Source organism: Stegostoma tigrinum, chromosome 4 (assembly GCF_030684315.1).
Source record: "Stegostoma tigrinum isolate sSteTig4 chromosome 4, sSteTig4.hap1, whole genome shotgun sequence".
NCBI classification, from domain to species: domain Eukaryota; kingdom Metazoa; phylum Chordata; class Chondrichthyes; order Orectolobiformes; family Stegostomatidae; genus Stegostoma; species Stegostoma tigrinum.
The window spans coordinates 44773184-44796009 of NC_081357.1; the positions used below are offsets into that span (position 1 = coordinate 44773184).

Below are 22826 nucleotides of genomic sequence, written 5' to 3' on the forward strand. Positions count from 1 at the left end.
TGTGCTCTCGTCACAAATTGATAAAGGACTCCTTCCAAATGCATTTCACTTAGAATGCGAGAGTAATAAAAACAAATCAACTTGAATTTGGGCAAGTTAACTTTGTTTTCCTGATGTTTGAAGCTTGAAAAATAACCAGAATGGGTGCTTCATACCATTAGAAGGCAAAAAACATATTTAGAGACAGTAGGAACTATAGATGCTGGAGAATCTGAGATAACAAGGTGTAGAGCTGGATGAACACAGCAGGCCAAGCAGTATCAGAGAAGCAGGAAAGCTGATGTTTCAGGCCTAGGCCCTTCTTCAGAAATGGGGGACATGAAGGGGGTTCTGAAATAAATAGGGAGAGGGGGGAGGCAGATAGAGGATGGATAACGGAGAAGATAGGTGGAGAGGAGACAGACAGGTCAAAGAGGCAGGGATGGAGCCAGTAAAGGTGAGTGTAGGTGGGGAGGTAGGGAGGAGATAGGCCAGTCTAGGGAGGACGGAGAGGTCAAGGGGGCCGGATGAGGCTAGTAGGTAGGAGATGGGGTGGGTCTTGAGGTGGGAGGAGGGGATAGGTGGGAAGAAGGACAGGTTAGGGAGGCAGGGACAAGCTGGGATAGTTTTGGGATGTGTTAGGTGGAGGGGAGATTTTGAAGCTGTTTCTGGGAACAGCACCTCATATTTCACTTCGGAATCCTGCAGCCCAATGGTATCAATGTGGACTTCACAAGCCTCAAAATCTCCCCTCTCCCTACCAGTTTATTTCAGAAGCCCCTTCCCCTTCCACATTGCTGAAGGAGGGTCTAGGCCTGAAATGTCAGCTCTCCTGCTCCTCTGATGCTGCTTGGCCTGCTGCGTTCATCCAGCTCTACACCTTGTTATCTCAAACTTATATTAGATTGAGTTTTTCACATCCTCAAAACATCCAAATTGACGAGGTGATTAATTTGTTCTGAAATATAGTCACTGCTGATTTATAAGTAAAAACAGCAACAAGCAAAATGATGAGCATATGGCTTTTTTTGCCACATTGCTCATTAACAAAGAAACATTTGCCAGAATACAGAAGAACTCTGTCTGTCCTTCATTGAACAGTACAATAGGATCTTTTAGGGGCAGTCATTATGCTGATTAAATGTTCCAGCTGAATGATGGCAGTTTAAACATTACAGCACTCCTCCAATGTTGCAATTTAAGTGCAAACAGCTTTTTTAAAAAAATAACAAGCATGTAGGTTAGCTGTTCAAGAATTAAAAAAAACTTCCCAGTTCAATTTTGTAAATTGGTTACAAAAACGCCGGGCATGTGAATAACATTTGCCGTTAAAATCTTGTTCAAATTCAGAAGCAAATTTGTAATTAGTAAGATAGTACTTACTAATTTGTTTTAAACTTTTTAAATAACTTTAAATCTTTAAGGTGAGTTGTATTGCATCCATTTCTTGGCAAAGACTACTTGTTACTCATTATCAAGGTACATAAAAATCACAGAATTTACAGGCTGAATCTCTAGAACATCATAAGGATGACAGACAAGCGTTTCTTGTTGAATTACCTTGTTGTTTTAGTTGTGTCTTTTTCTTTCTGCTAGTAACCTTTAGAAAATCATCTGAAAGTAATTCTGAAGCAGTGGCACGTTTGTCAGGTTCTGGTTCAAAGCAACGAAGTATAAAGTCCTTGGCTTCTGGTGACATGGATTCTGGAATATCGGGATGAATTTTAAACATTCCAACCTACAAAGATAGCATAGTGAGACAGAAAAGCATAGCACAGAGGTGCATTGAAGAGGCAGAACTGCTTGTTTCTTCGCGCAGGTATGGAAACTTATGAAAAGTTTTGAAAATTAAAATTTGTCTCAGATATGACTTATTCAGCGATTCATAAGCTTTTGGCAAAATACGTTTTAGAGTCTCAAAGTGGTAGTTAGTAGAAATTAATATTCGTAACAAGGCATAGAAGCACAGAATTCTAACTCTAACCAATTTGGCCCTTCAAGCCTGCTATGCCATTCAATATGATGATGACTGGCTATCCAAATCAGTACCCTGTTCCTGCTTTCTTGCCATATCCTTTGATCTCTTTTGCCCTAAGAACTATATTCAACCCCCTCATGAAAAAATTCATTATTTTGTCTTCAACTGTTGTCTGTGGCAGAGAATTCTACAGGCTCAACAGTCTGTGGGTGAAGAAACTTCTCCTCATGCCAGTCTTAAGTGACCTAGTCCATAACCTTAAACCGTTGACCCTGGCTCTGGACTTCCCAGTTATCAGGAACATCTTTCCCATGTTTATCTTGTCCAGTCTTATCAGAATTCTATGGATTTCTGTGACATACGCCTTCACCGTTCTACATTCTGGTGAATATAATCTGAACCAATCCAAGCTCTCTTCAAAAGTCAGTCCTACCATCCTAAGAATCAATGTGGTCGGCCTTCTTTGCATTCTCTCAATAGCCAGAACATCCTTCCTCAGGTAAAGAGACAAAATGTGAACACAATATTTCAGTCTCACCAATGCTCTGTAAAACTGCAGCAAGACATCACTGCTTCTGAACTTAAATCTTCTTATTCTAAAAGCCAAGATACCATTTGCCTTGTACAATACCTGTTGTATCACCTGTGTGCTGTTTTGAAGGATGAGAATACATATCTCATAGAAACCTACAAAATTCCAACAAGACTAGATAAGATAAGATAAACACAGGTAGGCTGTTCCCAGTGACTGGGGAATCTAGAACCGGGGTCACAGTTTAAAGATATGGGATAGGCCACTTAGGACTGTGTTGAGGAGAAAGTTCTTCATCCCGTTTAGTTCTAATGACTGGTGTGCAAGGATACCCAAGCCTTATCGGTCACCGGACCCGAAATGTTAACTCTGTTTTCTCCTCCACAGATGCTGCCAGACTTGGTGAGCTTTTCCAGCAACTTCGTATTTGTTATTGCACCTCCCACTTTCACGAGCTAATCACCAGTCAGGTATTAATCTGCCTTCCTGTTTTTACTGCAAACGTGGATGACTTCATATTTGTTCATTTTATACATCATTTGCCATGCACTTGTCCACCTACTCAACTTGTCCAAATTACATCTGTATCCTCTTCACGGTTCACCCTTCCAGCCAGCTTTATATCATCTGCAAACTTCAAGATATCGTATTTAGTTCCCTCATCTAGATCACAAATATACATAATGAACAGTTGGGGTCCAAGCACTTATACGTTCAGCACCCCACTAATCATTGCCTGCTACTTGGAAAAAGACCTGTTTATTCCTAATTTCTGTTTTCTTTCTGCCAATCAGTTCTTTATCCATTTCCGTGCACTAAGCCCAATCCAATGTACTTTAGCTTACAGGCTAATCTCATATATAGGACTTTATTGAAAGCCTTCTGAAAGTCCAAGTAAACCACATCCATTGGTTTTGCTAGGTACCTCCTCAAAAAATGTGCATAGATTTGACAGTGCCATTTCCCTCTCACAAATCCATGCTAACTATGTCCAATCCTGTCACTGTTTTCCAAGTGCTGTGTTATTAAACATTTTATAATGAATTCGAGCCACTTGCTCCACTACTGATGTTAGGCCAACAAGTCGACAATTCCTTGTTTTCTCTCTAACTCCTTTCTTAAATAGTGGGGTTACAATAGTTATAGGAACATTGCATGAGCTATAATCCAAACTAACTGTTCCAGAATACATAGAATCTTGAAAGATGGCCACCAATGCATTCTCTATTTCTAGGACCATTTCCTCAAATATTCTGAGAGATAGGTTATCAGGCCCTAGCAATTATAATTCCATTAATTTCCCCAATACCATTTCCCTATGAATACTGATTTCTTTCAGTTCCACCCTACAGTGCCTAACATTTTTGAAATGTTATTAGTGTCTTCGTGAAGACAGAATCAAAGTATGTGTTTAAGTGGTCTGCCATCTCTTTGTTCCCCATTATAACTTGCCCTGTTTCTAGATCTGCTATTTGTCTTAACGCAATTTACATGATCTTTCTTCAATCTAGAATCATCACTAATTTTCCTTGCCCAGCCACATCCCATGGTCAGGCAACCTTTCCTGTTTCATCTTTGTGCCAGACAGGAATGAACAATTATGGCAATTCCTCCTGTGTTCTTTAAATATTTGCTACTGTCTATCTACTGTCATCACTTTAAGTAACATTCCCAATTTAGCAAAGCCAGCTTTTGCCTCATTCCATGATTTTTAAAAAATTTAGATTCAGGACCCTTGTCTCAGAATCAATGATGTCACTCTCCATCTTAATGAAAAATACTATCACATTATGGTCACTCTTCCCTAAAAGGGTCTTGCATAGCTTGATTGCCAATTAATCTTTTAAAATAAATTTCTCCTTATCTTAGTTCTAAATGGCTTTGATTTTATTCTGAGATTGTGCTTTCGATTCTTCACCCCACAAACAGGGGAAACATCCATTTGCATCCAAGCTGACTATCCTTTAAAGGATTTTTCGAGTTTTCGTGCAATTGCTTCTCAACCTCCTCAAGGCCAGTAAATACAACCCAGTCTCCTCAATGAACTCCTAGGAATCAGTCTGGTGAACTTTCACTGCACTCCCTCTAAACCAAGTAAATACTCCTTCAGATATGGACACCAGAACAGCACACAATTCTCCAAGCACAGTCTCACTAGTATGCTATACAACTGAAGAAAGACTCCTTTGCTCCTGTTCTCAAACTTATTGCAATAAAGGCTAACATACCATTTGCCTTTTGATTTGACCGTGGTACCTGCATATTAGCTTTCGGTCTGCCAGGTCCCCAAATTATATATTTCAAATCTATCATAATTTAAGCAATATCCCAACACCTCTGTTCTTCCTGCGTTTGATAAACTTAGACTTACCTACATTACATTCTATTTGCTATGCGAACTTATACTAATTTTAATTTACCACACACACAGATCATTTGCATAGATTATAAACAGCTACGGCCATAGTACTGCAGTATCCCACTGGTCAAATTCATTTCTAAACTCAGTTTTCTGTCTATTAACCAATCCTCAATCTATGCCAGTAGATTACTCCCAATCCTGCACACCTTGTATTACTGTTTGATAAAGTCCCAGGCATGACATTATCAAAAGCTTTCTGGAATTTGAAATGCACTACATCCACTGGTTCCAACTTATCAAATCTGCTAGGAACATTCTCAAAGTACTCTCAGGTTTTTCAAACAATTTCCCTTCATAAATCCATATTGAATGTCTAATGACCTGTGCACATTCTCATTTAGAGAAAAATTGCAGGGAAGTACCAAAAAAACCCCAAAGTTTCAGACTGTAACACAGCACAGAAAAAAAGTGCTAAATTCTAAGTGGATTTTAATGTATAAAAATTAATCCATGCATTACAAGCTAACCAATTTCAGACAAACATCAGTCTTCGGCTAATTAAAATAAAAAGACAACTTCATCACGGTACATAGAGGCCCTATCAGCTGCAGCAAGATCCAGAAAGTTCGAAACAAAATTACTTCATTTTCATCTCATTAGTAAGGTTCCTCCGATGGAAAATTAATTCATGCACAACTCCAGGCTTTACAACAAATGACTGAGCTGACTGTAACAATGTAGCTTTTTTCCTTCTTTAATCACTACGTTACCTTTGTTGAATTCCCACACTGTCATCACCAGGGGGTTACCAGTGAGCAGAAACAAACTGGACCAGCTATATCCATTACCAGATGCTCACCACCACCTTCTCATGAGGAATTTATGACAGGTTTTAAAAAAATATGCTAGCCTTGTCAGCAATGCCTTCTTCTCATGCAAGTATACATTTAAAAAAAAAACTGGATAAGCTTGTTTAAACACACTTTCACTGAGTTAAGAGATCTCTGACTCTGACTGTCATAGAATATTAATTTCTGTATCCTGCCACAGGATTGTTAGAGCACAGAGAAGGGCTTTTGAACTCTGAGTCTGCACTAGCTCTGTATACAAGCAACTCACCCGGTACATCACCCCATCTTGTCCCCATTTTCTCTTTCCTAATAATAATCCAATTCCCTGTTAAAAACCTTGATTGAATCAGCCTTCAACATATTCTCAGCCAGTGCATTCCACTTCTGGGTGAAAAAAAACTTTTCTTCATGTCATTACTGCTTGTTTTGCCAATTCTCTTAAGACGATGCCCCCTGTTCTCAATCCTTCCACAGTGGAAACATCTTATTCTCCCCCTCATTTACTCCTGCTACTGTTGTGAACTTTCCAATTTCATAAAGTTTCCTTCCAAACTGTCTGCTGCAAAGATTACAAAAGAAGCAAATTCAGGACTAAAAGCACAAGATTGAAGCCAAAACATCGTCATATCCTTAACTGCCATTGAAACCTCCTGTATATTGAACAATCTGAGCTACAGGTATTATTGTTCGGGCTTTCTCAGGGCGATCACCTCACACAGCTTATCCAGTACCTTAGATAATTTATGGATTAATTTTGCAAATCAGACATTGACCATTTTAACCAGTGGTCTGAGAGGTGGTATGTGGATATTCCACCAAATGAAACTAGTTCAGGGTACGCAAGTCCTGAGGAGGCAGTTTTTTTTTAAACCTCTTCAGAAACAAAGCAATTTTATCTAAGGGACCCCAAGGAACAGGAATCTCCAGTTTGCAGAACAGAAAACTGCAAACAGCATGAGAGAAGTGGGAAGAATATTACTAATAAGACCATCTGCCTAGCCCATACATCATTTTTAAAGACATGATGTTACAAATTATCTTTGCAGAGTACTGTGAATAATTTTAGGAATGGATTAATGGTGCTTCTTATTAGTAGGTGGATATTCAAGCACAACAGCAGCAAAGCAACATGAAAAGGCCTCCTTCCCCAGCTGTAGACAATTACAATCTTTCAGAATGTCCTTCCTCTATGTTTAGATTTTATTCAGATGCTCGTTCATCATTCAGTTCTGAAAAGAGTGCTGCATCATGCAGGGTTAGTCAGCTATGCTCACCAACAATATCGAATGGCCTGCTGTTGACATTTTAATTTATTCTGCATTATTTTTCTTATTTCCAAAAGTCAGAATACACTGCACAGCAACATTCATTCCTTAAATATAAAATCTTACCTTAAACATAGCAGCCTGAGGTTCTCCTAGTTCATAAAATGGAGGTTTCCCTGTTGCCATTTCAATAATTGTGCATCCTAATGACCAGATGTCAGCAGGCTTTCCATAACCTCTTGGTCCTTTGTCAATTATTTCAGGTGCCATGTACTGAAGAGTCCCTGAACAGCAAAGCAAAAATACATTCATTACTCTGCATCCTCACCAGTTTGCTTGAAGTTTTTATTTAAATTTGCTCTTAGGCCATAAGCAATACCTGTAGGGCTCCATCTGATGTCAATCTCTGGTTGTCCCCAGACAAGTCAGCAAACTGAGGACAACATCAAGAATTAACCATGTAGTGTGGAGTAAAGTGGTTTATGGAATATGCTGGGTGAAAGGCAGCAGGTTTTGTTCCTTGAACAAAATTTTTGATATTTCAATAATCTGGCAGTTTCCATTTATTGTCCCCTTTAGATTCCAGGAATACAATTACCAGACACAGAGTGCAATGAAAGTCACCATACTAACTCCAAGACAGAATGAAGAAACTGGGCCTATATTCTCTGGGGATTTAAGAAATGAGTGCTACTGTCAATGAAACTTACAAAATTCTTACAAGGCATGTCATTGGATAGAGACAGGATGTTTTCACTATATGGTGCATCTCATTCCAGGCGACAGTCTTAGTATGGGGTAGGCTATTTAGGATGGTGAGGAAGAGGAATTTCATTGTTTAGAAGCCGGTCCTAGGGGGTTGTGGAAACTTAATCATTGAGTATGTTAAAGACAGGATAGATTTCTGGATTCTAATGACATTGACATAAAAGGGATACTGTGAGGTGGTGATGTTGAGGTAATTGATCAACTATAAGTTAACTGATAGGTTGATGGGTTGAACCGCCTGCTCCGAGGTGGTGTTTGTAAATAGAACATTACATGATAGACTGGGAAAAATGTAGTACCAACTCGCACTGTGAAAATCCAACTACTGCAATATGTGGAGATAATTCCAAAGGGATTGATTGTTTCTGCATGTAGTCACAGGTTCTGATCACTGAATTTCACTAGAAATTAGTCCGAGCATTGATACATAAATGATGTTGGCATAGGAAAGTACATGAATGCAAGAACTGTAATTTTCAGTTAAATGCAAAGTTCTACACAAATATGTCACTCTATTAGAATGCTCAATTGAACAAACATTTGGAAAAATATTGTCATGCTTCAAATGCAGCAAGGCCCAGACAATATCCAGCTTGGGCTGACAAGTGGCAAGTAACGTATGTTCCAGAAAAGTGCCAGGCAATGACATTCTCCAGTAAGAAGCAACCTAACCATTGCCCCTTGATGTTCAATGGTATTAGCATCGTTGAATCCCCCCACTATCAATATCCTGGGGAGGGGGTTGAGGGGGTGGAGGTGTCACCGTCGACCAAAAATCCAATGGGACTAGCCACATAAATACAAGAGCACATCAGAGGCTAGGAATGCAAGGGCAAGTAACTCTCCTCCTGGCTCCCCAAAGCCTGTCCACCATTTACAAGGCACAAGTCAGGAGTGTGATGACTTTCCCCACTTGCCTGGATAGATGCAGTTCCAAAAACACGCAAGAAACTTGACACCATCCAGGATATGCATTCTGCTTGATTGGCAGCACATCCACAAGCATCCACAACCACCTCGTCCACTAAATGTTCAGTAGCAGCAGTGCACACTACTTACAAGATGCACTGCAGAAATTCACCACAGATCATTAGACGCACCTTCCAAACCCACAATTACTTCCATCTAGGAGGACAAGGGTAGCAGATACAATGGGAACACCATCACCTACAAGATCTCCTCCAAGCCATTCACCTTCCTGACTTGGAAATATATCGCAATTCCTTCACAGTTGCTGGGTAAAATTCTGGCATTCCCTCCTTAAGTGCACTGTGGGTTTACCACAGCACATAGACTACAGCAGTTCAGGAAGGTAGCTCACTACCAGCTTCTCAAGGACAATTAGGGATAGGCAATGAACACCAGCCAGCAAATGAACAAAAAGATGATGCCCACAAATCAACACTGAAATGACCTTAACTTTGAGTAAAGTTTCTATTACAATTTTTTGAACATGAACTCCTGATAGTTCCACAAACCCCATGTTCACATACAGTGAAAACAGAAAGTATTTATTTGGAATCTGTTGACTTTTATGACAACTTTAGTCCCACTTCAACTGTTTGTAACTTGCTTATAGTTCCTGTCATCACAAAATCTTGGTCCTGGTGAAATAAATTTAAAAATACCTTAGAATGGAGATAGCTAACTATAATAAGCATCTTTTGTTACAACCTGAAAATAATCACATATTCTGCAAGTATCATTGGATATAATGTTCCTATTTATAGAAGTTTCTCTTTTCAATTACAGCAATGGCTTTAACAGTATGAATACTTAAGGATTGTGCTGCATTTTCACAAGTGGGAATTACAAAAAACCTAACACTGGATTATCCTTAATAAACCTGCTATGAAATTATGAAAAATAAACTTCTCTTAAAACAAATAATTCACAGAACCATAAAAGAGTTACAATACAGAAAGGGTCCATTCAGCCCACTCTGTCTGTGCTAACTGAATAAATGTGATGCCCATTCTAATCCCACTTTGTAAAACCTAGCCTATTGTCATGGTGTGACCTGACTTGCAGTTCCAACTATCTCCTAAACATTGACCAATCCTTTTACAATACAGACCCAAAAATAAACTCGTTTTCTTCAATTTTATAAAGTTTTGTACTTTCAGTTCAAAAGTTTATGGTCCTGGGTTTCGGCACGTGAACATAAACTGAAATAAACAGAACAAGTTGCTTCACATGCTGCTATGCAGTGGTTCCCCAGTGATATTTTACACCAACAGGATCCTGTCTCTGTAAGCAATAGGAAGATGTTTGCACCTTGTGCCTTTTTTGAATTACCTGGGAGCTTTGTATTACCTTCCCCATGGCATTGCCTTGGCAATCACAGCATTGCCAACCAAAAAACACTCTTTTTCCTCAAGCATAAATGATGTGATCACTTGAGGTGTAGAATTCTTGCAATTGTCTTAATGAGCAGAAGATGCAAAGCTGCAGCAATGTGCCTCTATTTTCAGCAGTGTGTAAATCCTTCACTATAAAAATTACCATGGTTAAATAAACAAACTGAATGACCTCTTGAGAAATATCTTCTCCAAAATGCTTAACATGGTAGACAGGAATGACACTGCACTTGTTTTTTTTTTAAACTTTTGGATGTGTTATCTCAATTATGTACAGAAAAATGGAAACAATCCTGCAGAGGACAAATAGAAGGAACCAAATGTTCCAGTTGTGAATGTCCCCACAAATCAAGAGCTTTTAGTGGTAGTCAAATCACGGCCTACTATGCTGGCCAAGGTTGAAAATTTCCTCTCTGATTTTCACCTGACAAAATCAAACTGGTTTATAAGGAAAGTTTGGCGTGTTTGTTCCACATGGCACCAACGGGAAATCCTCTGGTACAAACTGGTTTCCTTTCTCTGCAAAGCCCTATAATAAAAAATTAACATTTGGAGGTTTTAGGTTTAAATATCCAGTAACTAAAAATAATGTTGATGTTATTTATGAATTACTAATGGAAAGCACACTGTGTCAAAACAATATACAAATTAAGCACACTTGGTTCGCAATAAACGACTCCCAGTTGCGAACCACGTCAATTCCCCCTCGGATTCCTTAGACACAACGTCCATCCTGGACCTCCTGCAGTGCCAAAACGATAGCACCTGAAGGTTGCAGGAACAGCAACTCATATTCCTCTTGGGAACCCTGCAGCCCAATGGTATCAATGTGGATTTCATAAGCTTCAAAATCCCCCCCTCCCCCCACTGCATCCCAAAACCAGCCTAGCTCGTCCCCGCCTCCCTAACTTGTTCTTCCTCTCACCTATCCCCTCCTCCCACCTCAAGCTGCACCTCCATTTCCTACCTATTAACCTCATCCCGCTCCCTTGACCTGTCCATCCTCCCCAGATTGACCTATCCCCTCCCTACCTACACATCTATACTCACCTCTACAGGCTCCATCCCTGCCCCTTTAACTTGTCTGTCTCCTTGCCATCTATCTTCTCCTCTATCCATCTTCGATCTGCCTCCCCCTCTCTCCCTATTTATTTCAGAATCCTCTCCCCATCCCCCTTTTCTGATGAAGGGTCTAGGCCCGAAACATCAGCTTTTGGTCTCCTAAGATGCTGCTTGGCCTGCTGTGTTCATCCAGCTCCACACTATCTCAGATTCTCCAGCGCCTGCAGTTCCCATTATCTCTGATACATAATATAAAGACTCTGGACATTACTCCCATGAGGAGGATGGGCAATTCGCATAAGTTAAAGAAAACATTCTTTATTCCTGTAACATGTCAAATAAGAATAACTCCTTACAAACTGCTTCGTTAACATGCAAGTCACAATCTATAATTTATCACCTACTCAAATATGGTCCCTGTGTATCCACCACAGTTACAACTGCATTATGGCATTAATATACAACAAAGAAAACAAACAAAATAAAGCCCGAAAGCACAGAATCTATTTACCAAAATTTTCCAGCAAACTAATATATTTGTAGATTTCCCATCAAACAAGCTTTTAATGTGGAACAGCAGATATTGCATTTCTGATCAATGACAACCATCTAGCAATTGACTGAAAATTATCAAATTATATTGAATGGTGCTGAAGTTGAATGTGAACTTAGTTTCTTTCTCCGGAGATTGTGCCTGACCAGCTATGCATTTCCAAGATTTTCTGATTTTAACAAATTATGATAATTCACTTTTTTCAGCTTCACATTTATATGTGCGACATACACAAGATCACTGTGGCTGATGCAATAATAATCAGTAGCTTATTCAAGAAATGTTGAAGGAATACATAATAAGAAGTTGCACAACTGCATTTAAAATGTTTCTGCCCATTCTAAAAATCATTAATTTCCTGTATTACTCTACCTCTATAGTGTGGACAGTTCAAAGGAGACACACACAGGCAACTAGCTTTCAAGCTACTATTATGCCATTCTTCAAACATAGAAATGTAGAAAATACGAGCAGTGTACACCATTCAGCCCTTCAAGCTTGCTCCATCATTCAATGTGGCCATGGCCAAACCCAACTCAGTACCCTTTTCCACTTTTCTCCCCATACTTTTGATCCCTTTAGTCCTAAGAACTGTATTCTTGAAAATATTCAATATGTTGACAGCAACCATCTTTTGTGGTGGTGAATTCTACAGGTTTACCACTCACTAGGTTAAGAAATTTCTCATCATCTCAACCCTAAATGGCCTATCCCTATCCTTTGTTGAGACCCCTAGTGCTGGACTCCTGTCAGTCTTCAGGAACGTCCTTTCTGTCTAATCCTGTTGGAATTTTATAGGCTTCAATAAGATCCCACCCCCTTTTTTTTCTAAACCCCAATGAATATAATTCTAACCAATCCAGTCTCTCTTCATATGTCAGTCCTGACAGGCCAGGAATCAGTCTGGTAAACTTTCATTGCACTCCCCCCGTAATTAGAACAGCTTTTCCCCCCAGATAAGGAGGTCAAACTGCACACAGCACTCCAGATATGGTCACCAAGGCCTGCATAACTGCAGTCAGACAGACATTTCTGCTCCTGTATTTGCCTCCTCCTCACTGTGATGGCCAACACACTATTTGCCGTCTTCATCACCTGCTTCACCTGCATGCCTACCTTCAATGATTTAAATACAAAGATGGCCAGGTCTTGTTGCACCACCCACTTTCCCAATTCTATCTCCATTCAGATAATAATCTGCCTTCCTGCTTATACTCCCAAAGTGGATAACCTCACGTTTGTCCGTGTTATACTTCACCTTGGAAAAGACCTGTTTATTCCTAACTTTTATTTCCTGTCTGCCAATCTGTTCACTATCCATTCGCGTACACAACCATGCACTTTAATTTTACTTGCTGATCTCACATGGGATCTTATTGAAAGCCTTCTGAAAATCCAAATGGCTACACTTATCAACTCTGCTAGTTACATCCTGGAAAAATTCCAGCAGATCTGTCAAACAATACTTAGAACATAGAACATAGAACAGTACAGCACAGAACAGGCCCTTCAGCCCACAATGTTGTGCCGACCATTGATCCTCATGTATGCACCCTCAAATTTCTGTGACCATATACATGTCCAGCAGTCTCTTAAATGACCCCAATGACCTTGCTTCCACAACTGCTGCTGGCAATGCATTCCATGCTCTCACAACTCTCTGCGTAAAGAACCTGCCTCTGACATCCCCTCTATACTTTCCACCAACCAGCTTAAAACTATGACCCCTCGTGCTAGCCATTTCTGCCCTGGGAAATAGTCTCTGGCTATCAACTCTATCTATGCCTCTCATTATCTTGTATACCTCAATTAGGTCCCCTCTCCTCCTCCTTTTCTCCAATGAAAAGAGACCGAGCTCAGTCAACCTCTCTTCATAAGATAAGCCCTCCAGTCCAGGCAGCATCCTGGTAAACCTCCTCTGAACCCTCTCCAAAGCATCCACATCTTTCCTATAATAGGGCGCCCAGAACTGGACGCAGTATTCCAAGTGCGGTCTAACCAAAGTTTTATAGAGCTGCAACAAGATCTCACGACTCTTAAACTCAATCGCCCTGTTAATGAAAGCCAAAACACCATATGCTTTCTTAACAACCCTGTCCACTTGGGTGGCCATTTTAAGGGATCTATGTATCTGCACACCAAGATCCCTCTGTTCCTCCACGCTGCCAAGAATCCTATCCTTAATCCTGTACTCAGCTTTCAAATTCGACCTTCCAAAATGCATCACCTCGCATTTATCCAGGTTGAACTCCATCTGCCACCTCTCAGCCCATCTCTGCATCCTGTCAATGTCCCGCTGCAGCCTACAACAGCCCTCTACACTGTCAACGACACCTCCGACCTTTGTGTCGTCTGCAAACTTGCTGACCCATCCTTCAATTCCCTCGTCCAAGTCATTAATAAAAATTACAAACAGTAGAGGCCCAAGGACAGAGCCCTGTGGAACTCCACTCACCACTGACTTTCAGGCAGAATATTTTCCTTCTACTACCACTCGCTGTCTTCTGTTGGCCAGCCAATTCTGTATCCAAGCAGCTAAGTTCCCCTGTATCCCATTCCTTCTGACCTTCTGAATGAGCCTACCATGGGGAACCTTATCAAATGCCTTACTGAAGTCCATATACACCACATCCACAGCTCGACCCTCATCAACTTTTCTAGTCACATCCTCAAAAAACTCGATAAGGTTTGTAAGGCATGACCTACCCCTCACAAAGCCGTGTTGACTGTATTTGATCAAGCCATGCTCTTCCAGATGGTCATAAATCTTATCCCTCAGAATCCTTTCTAACACCTTGCAGACGACAGACGTGAGACTTACCAGTCTATAATTGCCGGGGATTTCCCGATTTCCTTTCTTGAAGAGAGGAATTACATTTGCCTCTCTCCAGTCCTCTGCCTCTCCTCCAGTACGACTCCAGTGGAGAGCGAGGATGCAAAGATCTTCGCAAGTGGCGAAGCAATTGCATTTCTCGCTTCCCAAAGCAGCCGAGGACAAATCTGATCCGGGCCTGGCGACTTGTCAATCTTAATGTTTGACAAAATTTTCAGCACATCAGCTTCATCTATCTCTATCCATTCCAGCATGCACACCTGCTCTTCAAAGGTTTCATTCACTGCAAAGTTCGTTTCTTTCGTAAAGACAGAAGCAAAAAACTCATTTAGGGCTTCCCCTACCTCCTCAGGCTCCACACACAAGTTCCCTATGCTATCCCTGATCGGCCCTACTCTTTCTTTGATCATTCTCTTATTCCTCACGTAAGTGTAAAATGCCTTTGTGTTTTCCCGGATTCCTTCTGCCAAGCCTTTCTCGTGCCCCCTCCTGGCTCTCCTCAGACCATTTTTGAGCTCCTTCCTTGCCTGCATGTAATCCTCTCTAGCTGAACTTGACCCTAGCTTCCTCCACCTTATGTAAGCTACCTTCTTCCTTTTCACTAGAAGCTCCACCGCTCTCGTCATCCAAGGTTCCTTAATCTTACCCCTTCTTGCCTGTCTCAGAGGGACATATTTACTCATCACTCCCAACAACTGTTCCTTAAACCGTCTCCACATGTCTATAGTTCCCTTACCATGGAACAACTGCTCCCAGTCCATGCTTCCTACCTTCTCTGTTGTAAATTCATGCTAACTCTGTTAATGTTTTCCAAGTGCTCTGCTATTAAAGCTTTTATAATGGACTTTCACATTTCCCCAACCAATATCAGATTGACAGGTCAATAATTCCCCAATTTCTCTTTTCATCTTTTTTTTAAATAGTTGTTTTACATTAATCACCCTCCACTCAACAGAATCTTGGAATATAACCATTAAGACATCCATTATTCCATTAGGGCCACTTCCTTAAATAATCTGTGATTTGGGGACTTACTGGCCTTTAAACTGATCAATTTCCCCATCTTGAGTTCCTACCGATGCTAATTTCATTCAGTTTCTGCCTCTCACTAGACCCTGCATTCTCCAATATCTTTGGGAAGTTATTTAAATCCTCCTTTATGAGGATGGAAACAAAGTACGTATTTATTGGGCCACCATCTCTTGGGTCCCCTTTATCGTGGTTACACTCCACCGTTCATGTGTTTTGAATGATTCAGGGAGACATGCTCTGATATTATGTCTTTCCTGGAGGCTAGATTCAGGTTTCGTTGGCACACAAGTAATAAAACAATAGCCAGTAACTCTACCAGTAATGTCCTCCACCTCCTCAAAACTTCCAATTCCCTGGTCCCCAACACCTCATTTTTACTATGGACATCCAGTCCCGATACACCTGCATTCTCCATATAGATGGTCTAAAGACTCTCTGCTTTTTCCTGTCTTGCAGGCCCAACCAGTCCCCCTCCACTGACACCATCAGCTGCTAAGACGGACTCGTCCTCACCCTCAACAACTTCTCTTTCAATTCCTACCACTTCCTACAGACAAAGGGGGTGGTCATGGGTACCCACATGGACCCAAGCTATACCTGCCTCTTTGTAGGTTGTGGAGGAACAATCCCTCTTCCGTACCTACATTGGCCCTAAACTCCACATCTTCCTCAGTTACACTGATGACTGTACTGGTGCCGCCTCATGCTCCCAAGAAGAGCTCGAACAGTTCATCCATTTCACCAATACCTTCCACCCAAACCTTTAGTTCATCTGGATCATCTCTGATACTTCTCTCTCCTTCCTGACTTCTCTGTTTCCATCTCTGGTAACCACCTGGAAACCAATATCCATTTCAAGCCCACCGACACCCACAGCTACCTAAAATATACCTCCTCACACCCACCCTCCTGCAAAAATGCCATACCCTATTACCAATTCCTTCGCCTCTGCTGCATCTGCTCCCTGGATGAGGCATTCATATCCCGAGCATCTCAAATGTCCTTGTTTTTCAAGGATCACAACATTACCCCCTCAGTGGTCGAGAATGTCTGCATGTCCCACAACTCATCCCTCACACCCCGTCCCCGCAATAACAATCAAAACAGAATCCTCCTCATCCTCACGTACCACCCCACCAACCTTCGGATCCAACGCATCATCCTCCGACACTTCAGCCGTCTGCAATCCGACCCCACCACCAAAGACATTTTTCCCTCCCCACCCTTGTCTGTTTTTCAGAGGGATCGCTCTCTCCGTGACTCCCTTGACGGCTCCATACTCCCCTCCAGCCCCACCACACCTGGCACTTTTCCCTGCAACTGCAGGAAGTACTACACCTGCCCCTTCACCTCCCCCCTCACCCCCATCCCAAGCCCGACGAAGACTTTCTACATCAAGCTGATGTTCACCTGCACATCTGTTACTGTGGTATACTGTATCTGCTGTTCCCATTGTGGCCTCTACATCGGAGAAACCAAGCAGGGGCTTGGGGACCGCTTTGCAGAACACCTACGCATGGTTCGCACTAAACAACTGTCGCAAACCATTTCAACTCCCTCTCCCATTCCTCAGATGACATGTCCATCCTGGACCTCCTGCAGTGCCACAACAATGCCATCCGAAGGTTGCAGGAACAGCACCTCATATTCCGCTTGGGAACCCTGCAGCCTATTGGTATCAATGTGGACTTCACAAGCTTCAAAATCTCTCCTCCCCTACTGCATCCCAAAACCAGCCCAGCTATTCCCCACCTCCCTAATCTGTCCTTCCTCTCACCTATCCTCTCCTCCCACCTCAAGACCCACCCCCATCTCCTACCGACTAGCCTCATCCCGCCCCCTTGACCTGTCCGTCCTCCTTGGACTGACCTACCCCTCCATAACTCCCTACCTACACTCACTTTTACTGGCTCCATCCCCTCGTCTTTGACCTGTCTGTCTCCTCTCCACCTATCTTCTCCTTTATCCATCTTCTAACTGCCTGCCCATCTCTCCCTATTTATTTCAGAACCCCCTTGCCCTCCCCCATTTCTGAAGGATGGTCTAGGCCCAAAATGTCAGCCTTCCTGCTCGGCCTGCTGTGTTCATCCAGCTCTGTACCGTGTTATCTCTTTAGCCAGTAACTAAATTTCTCTAATTATTATTTGTGATCTTAATCCTGCTACATTCTGGACATAAACTGAAGCACAAATAATCATAAAAGAATACATTTAAAAACATCAGAGACAGTAAAAACTGCTGATGCTGGAGTCAGAGATGACACAGTGTGGAGCTGGAGGAACACAGCAGGCCAGGCAGCAGAAGAGGAGCAGGAAAGTTGACATTTTGGGTCAGAATCCTTCTTCAATTTTCCTGCTCCTCTGATGCTGCCTGGCTTGCTGTGCTCCTCCAGCTCCACACTGCGTCACCACTTTTAAAAATATGTATTTCTGAAGTAAAAGTGAATTTGTCTGATGTGAACTCAATTTTGTTTTGTCATGAATCATGTAATGATCGCTCATGCTTGATCATGAATAGCTGCATACAAGCATGCAACAGCCAGCTAATCCAAGTCCAATATTATTGTAAAAGATGAACTGTGCTGTGGCTCAATGGTTAGCACTGCTGCCTCACAACACCAGGGATCAATTCCACCCTCAGGTAACCGTCTGTGTGGAGTCTGCACACTCTCCCTGTGTCTGCGTTTGTTTCCTCTGGGTGCTCTCGTTTCCTCCCACAGTAGATGTGCAGGTTAGGTGGATTGGCCATGCTAAATTGCCCACAGTGTTCAGAAAATTGTAGATTGTGTGTGTTAGCTACGGGAAATACAGGGTTACAGGGGAAAATATGTCAGGAGTGACAAGATACTGAGGATTGATGTCATCAGCACAACAGAGTAATGCTGAACTTGACCAATACACTTTATTTGAATAATAACATAAGTGAGATGGCAACTGCGCTCCACTCCAGTAATAACTGGTGCAGATCCATCTCATGATACTCCACAAAAAGGCAGAGGACCATCTCCAAAGCATAAGCCTCCCGACAGAATGTTTATCACTACATTTACTTACTCCCCTTGGTAGCACACAGACAGAATCATACAACAATATGATAGAATCCTTAATGTGGAAGCAGGCCATTTGGCCCATTGGGCCCACATCCACTCTCCAATCAGAAGCCTACTCAGACACATGCCCCTACCCAATCCCTGCATTCCCCAAGGCTAATCCACCTTGCCTGCACATCCTTCAACACCATGGGCAATTTAGCATGGTCAATCCACTTATCCCGCATATCTTCGGAATGTAGGATGAAACCAGAACACTCGAGCAAACTCCCGCAAAGCCAAAGGGAACATGCAGACTCCACGTAGACAGTGGTGCAAGGGTGGAAGTGAACCCAGGTCTGTCTGACGCAGCACTGCTAACCACAGAGCCATAAGACGCACCAAAATCATGTTAAGCTCACAAGGACGAGCACTTGAGAAACATTTCTGCCATGTGCACTTTTCAACTTTAGCATAAAATCGGCGGATAGAGCGCTTAGCCCAAGTTAATAAAATGGGCAGTACCTGAAGCTTTTGTCTTTACCTTATGTGTCCAACAAGCTCCCATGGCAGTCAACTCTTTTTCAATATAAAGCCTGATAGTCACAATTCTGGTCCTTGAAAAATGTTCCTTACTATGTTCAGCTTTACAATGAAAGTGACTAACACCTTGCCTTCGTAAACAAGGTCATTAAGTGTCCACAAAAGCCTTCTTAAGAGGCAATGTCAGATTGGACACAAATAATGGATAGCGTCTCTGAAAATTCAAGTAGCACAGAAGTCAAAAGCAGCCACTGTTTGCATAAGAAGAGCTATATCATTGAGTGGGGAAGTTGACTGGACAGTTAGCTCTGGGACAGAAAACAAACAACTTTCATTGTACAGAATGGTAACCAGTGCTGAAATCAAGACATATACCCCAGGTATTCTAATCCAGCAAGCCAGGTGAAGGATAGATCTGGAGTTTATAATATCTTTTTACAAATCTGTATTTACAGATACATAGATTACCATCTGACATTTCCAAGCCCAACAGCCACCGTTTTGTCTGCTCCTACATACACAAGAAGAAATTAATCCCAGATAATGTCCAACCACCCAATGACAATGATATATAGGCCGTATTATTAAACAATTTTCTGTTATCAGGTTACCCATAATTTTGGCTAAGTTTTTGTAAGATAATTTATTCCACTCCCAACCTCAATCTGATTACATTTGTCAGCACAAAAGCAAATTGGTTGGACGCATTAAATGTCTATTTTATGTCAAAATATTGAAGATGCAAGCTTAATTTGCCAGTAGGATTGTGGTAATGTATAGCAGGTAATGTCTCAACTAGGGTAATTTAATAATATAATTCTAAACATGCACATTTCATAATGCATGTTATGAGCTCTGTGCTTTTTGTGAATAAAAGCAGGATGCTGATGGGGTCAACTGCACAGTGATAACATCTTAACTCTGTGGTGTAACCCTACATCAAGAAATAAAAAACAGCATTTTACCTTTAACAGCAGTTTCTAAATGAGTATTTTGCTCTTAGTTATTCTATTCCTGACTCTCTGGTTGAAACTATTTCTTGAAGATCAGCGAAATTATGCCACTGAGAAACAATGCAACTCCAATGCTTCATGATCAGAAATAATGTGTCGATAAATAAATAATCATACCTGTGAATGTTTCGGCACATGGATTGATTCCTGCAAGTCTTTTCGAAGTACCAAAATCAGATATTTTCAAGATTCCACTGTAGGTGTTTATCAGCACATTATCACCCTGAGGAAATAATTTGTTTTTGTCTTAAATTGGAAAGAAACTCCCTATAAATTGTAAATTAATTTTCATTATCAGTACTGCCAAACTTGAGTAAAAAGTCATAAAATAAATCTTCACTCGAACTTTGTGGCAAACAAACGTTAGATTTTTGGAATAGTCAAGTAACCCTAATCCATAAGTTATGCTTTCCTTTGAATTCTATCAGACCATAATTTCTTCAAATATCATGTACAGCTACTAAAATGCCTCAGTTCTAGTGAAGTGCAGATGCTAAGTGTCAAGTATAGATGGCAAAGGTGGGGAGAGGAATGCAAAAACACAGACAGAGAAAACGATGCAGATAGAAAAGAGAACTCAGGCAATATGCCTGGCTGCCAGCATGGAGGGAAACAGACTTAAGTTCCTTTCCCATGTTTTGCGATAATCCACTGGACATGGCTACACAATGAGGCAAACATTCCCAAATATTCCTTTGACCAAGCTGTCACTCCAAGGAACAGCACATGTAAATCAGCCCTACTCATGATGTGAGCTACATATCCCGGCAGAGGAAGTAGCACAAATTATTTTCGAATTTGGGTCATTTAAAAATTAAAAATTTCAAGGTAGAAATGATTGATAAAACTTATTTCACCAATGCATGCTTTTTTTTAGAAAGGATTGCTCCGTCAAGAAGTAAACATTTTACAATTTGAAAAATTATACAAAATTGGCTTGACAGCAGGAGACAGAGGCTGTTGGTGGACGGTTGTTTTTTTGGACTGGAGGCTTGTGGCCAGTGGTGTTCTACAGTGATCAGTGCTGGGTCTGCTTTTCTTTGTCGGTTATAGAAATGATTGAGATGGGAATACAGAAGGCATGGGATAGTATGTTTGCAGGTGGCACCAAGATTGGTGGTATAGTGGTCAGTGAAGGAGGTTATCAAAAATTACAAAGAAATCTTGATCAAATAGGTCAACAGGCTGAAGAGTGACCGATGGGAGTTTAATTTGGATAAATACAGATTCTACCCCGTCTGTGTGGGTTTCCTCTGGGTGCTCCAGTTTCCTCTGACAGTCCAAAGATGTTCAGGTTAGGTGGACTGGCCATGCTAAATTATCCACAGTGTCCAGGGATATGCAGGCTAGGTGCGTTAGCCATTGGAAATACAGGGTTACAGGGATAGGGTAGGGAATTGGGCTTGGGTTGGATGATTTTGGAGAGTTGGTGTGGACTTGATGGGCCAAATAGCCTGCTTCCACAGTGTAGGAATTCTATTAAAATAATTACATCAATTCTGGCAGGGTTTCAGAATTTGTTTCTATCCTGTCAATTTTTTTTTAAAAACAGTAAATCCTACAAAAAGCCTTTTTGTTTAAAAAAAAGATCAAACTCTTTCAGGTTGCAGTTCATATGCCATGTTAAGCTCAAGCCTTTTAATTAGTTGATTCTTCAGAGTCATTTATAACACTCTGCCAAAATTCCATTTCGTACCTCATGAGCATCAAGTAGTCTGGTATCGATGTAACATTGTGTGAACATTTTAAGACCCTTTTTCATTTTAGAGACACAAGCCTAAGTAGAGATCTAGCCAGTAAATAATTGTAACTTGAAAAGCTAATATTTTTGTGTTTTGTTGCTGTGGTTGAAAATGAAGTTGTCACATATTTTTAAAAAGTATTTATTCCAAGTCCATTGTAGTGCAGCCATTGATTTAACTGTAACATAAAGAATTATAAACAAATTGGCGCTTTTGCACTAAGTCATACTACCTATTGTGTTGGCAACAGAAGTGGTGCCTGACTGGAATTTGGACTGAGAGACTAATATTCCCCATCTCCTACCCTAGTCCAGCTGCAGAACAGCAGTTTGTACTGAGGACTCCTTTACCTTGGAAAATTGGCAGGAGCTGACCACGTTCCTTCAATTTTGGATTCCTACCAGCTCCAGCCACCTTTGAACTCTGATTCCCTTCAATACTGTTGTGGTTTTTCCTCTGTTATTGTTAATCCCCGGGGTCGTACTTTGTTTCCCACAAGCTGTTTTATTCTCATGTTCTACAAAGCTAATTTGTGAAACCTAGTAAAACAAAGCAAACAACTGCAGATACGACAAATCTGAAATAAAAACTGAGGATGCGGGAGAAATTCGGCAGGTCCATGAAGAGAAACAATTAACAGGCAGCGATAACAAGGTGTAGAGCTGGATGAACACAGCAGGCTAAGCAGCATCTTAGGAGCAGAAAAGGCCCGAAATGTCAGCTTTCGTGCTCCTAAAATGCTGCTTAGCCTGCTGTGTTCATCCAGCTCTACACCTTGTTATCTCGGATTCTCCAGCATCTGTAGTTCCTATTACCTCTGATACAGTTAACAGGCACTTCTTTGGACCTATTTAACAATGACAACTTGTCATAACGTAAGGTTTATTTTTTAAAGACAACTTCCAAAGCAGAGTCATACTGGACT

The 22826-nt window shown here is 41.3% G+C and overlaps 1 protein-coding gene across 3 annotated transcripts in view; it reads right to left on the reverse strand.

The window, feature by feature from the left end:
* Positions 1-22826, reverse strand: part of map3k5 (mitogen-activated protein kinase kinase kinase 5) — a 182896-nt gene that overhangs the window by 43611 nt on the left and 116459 nt on the right. For all 3 annotated transcript variants that reach the window (XM_048531149.1, XM_048531151.2, XM_048531150.1), the window contains exons 18-20: positions 20277-20382; positions 7094-7251; positions 1540-1717 (exon numbers count right to left, since the gene is read on the reverse strand). In XM_048531149.1, the coding sequence (XP_048387106.1) occupies positions 1540-1717; positions 7094-7251; positions 20277-20382 (442 nt within the window). The remainder of the gene's footprint in view (positions 1-1539; positions 1718-7093; positions 7252-20276; positions 20383-22826) is intronic.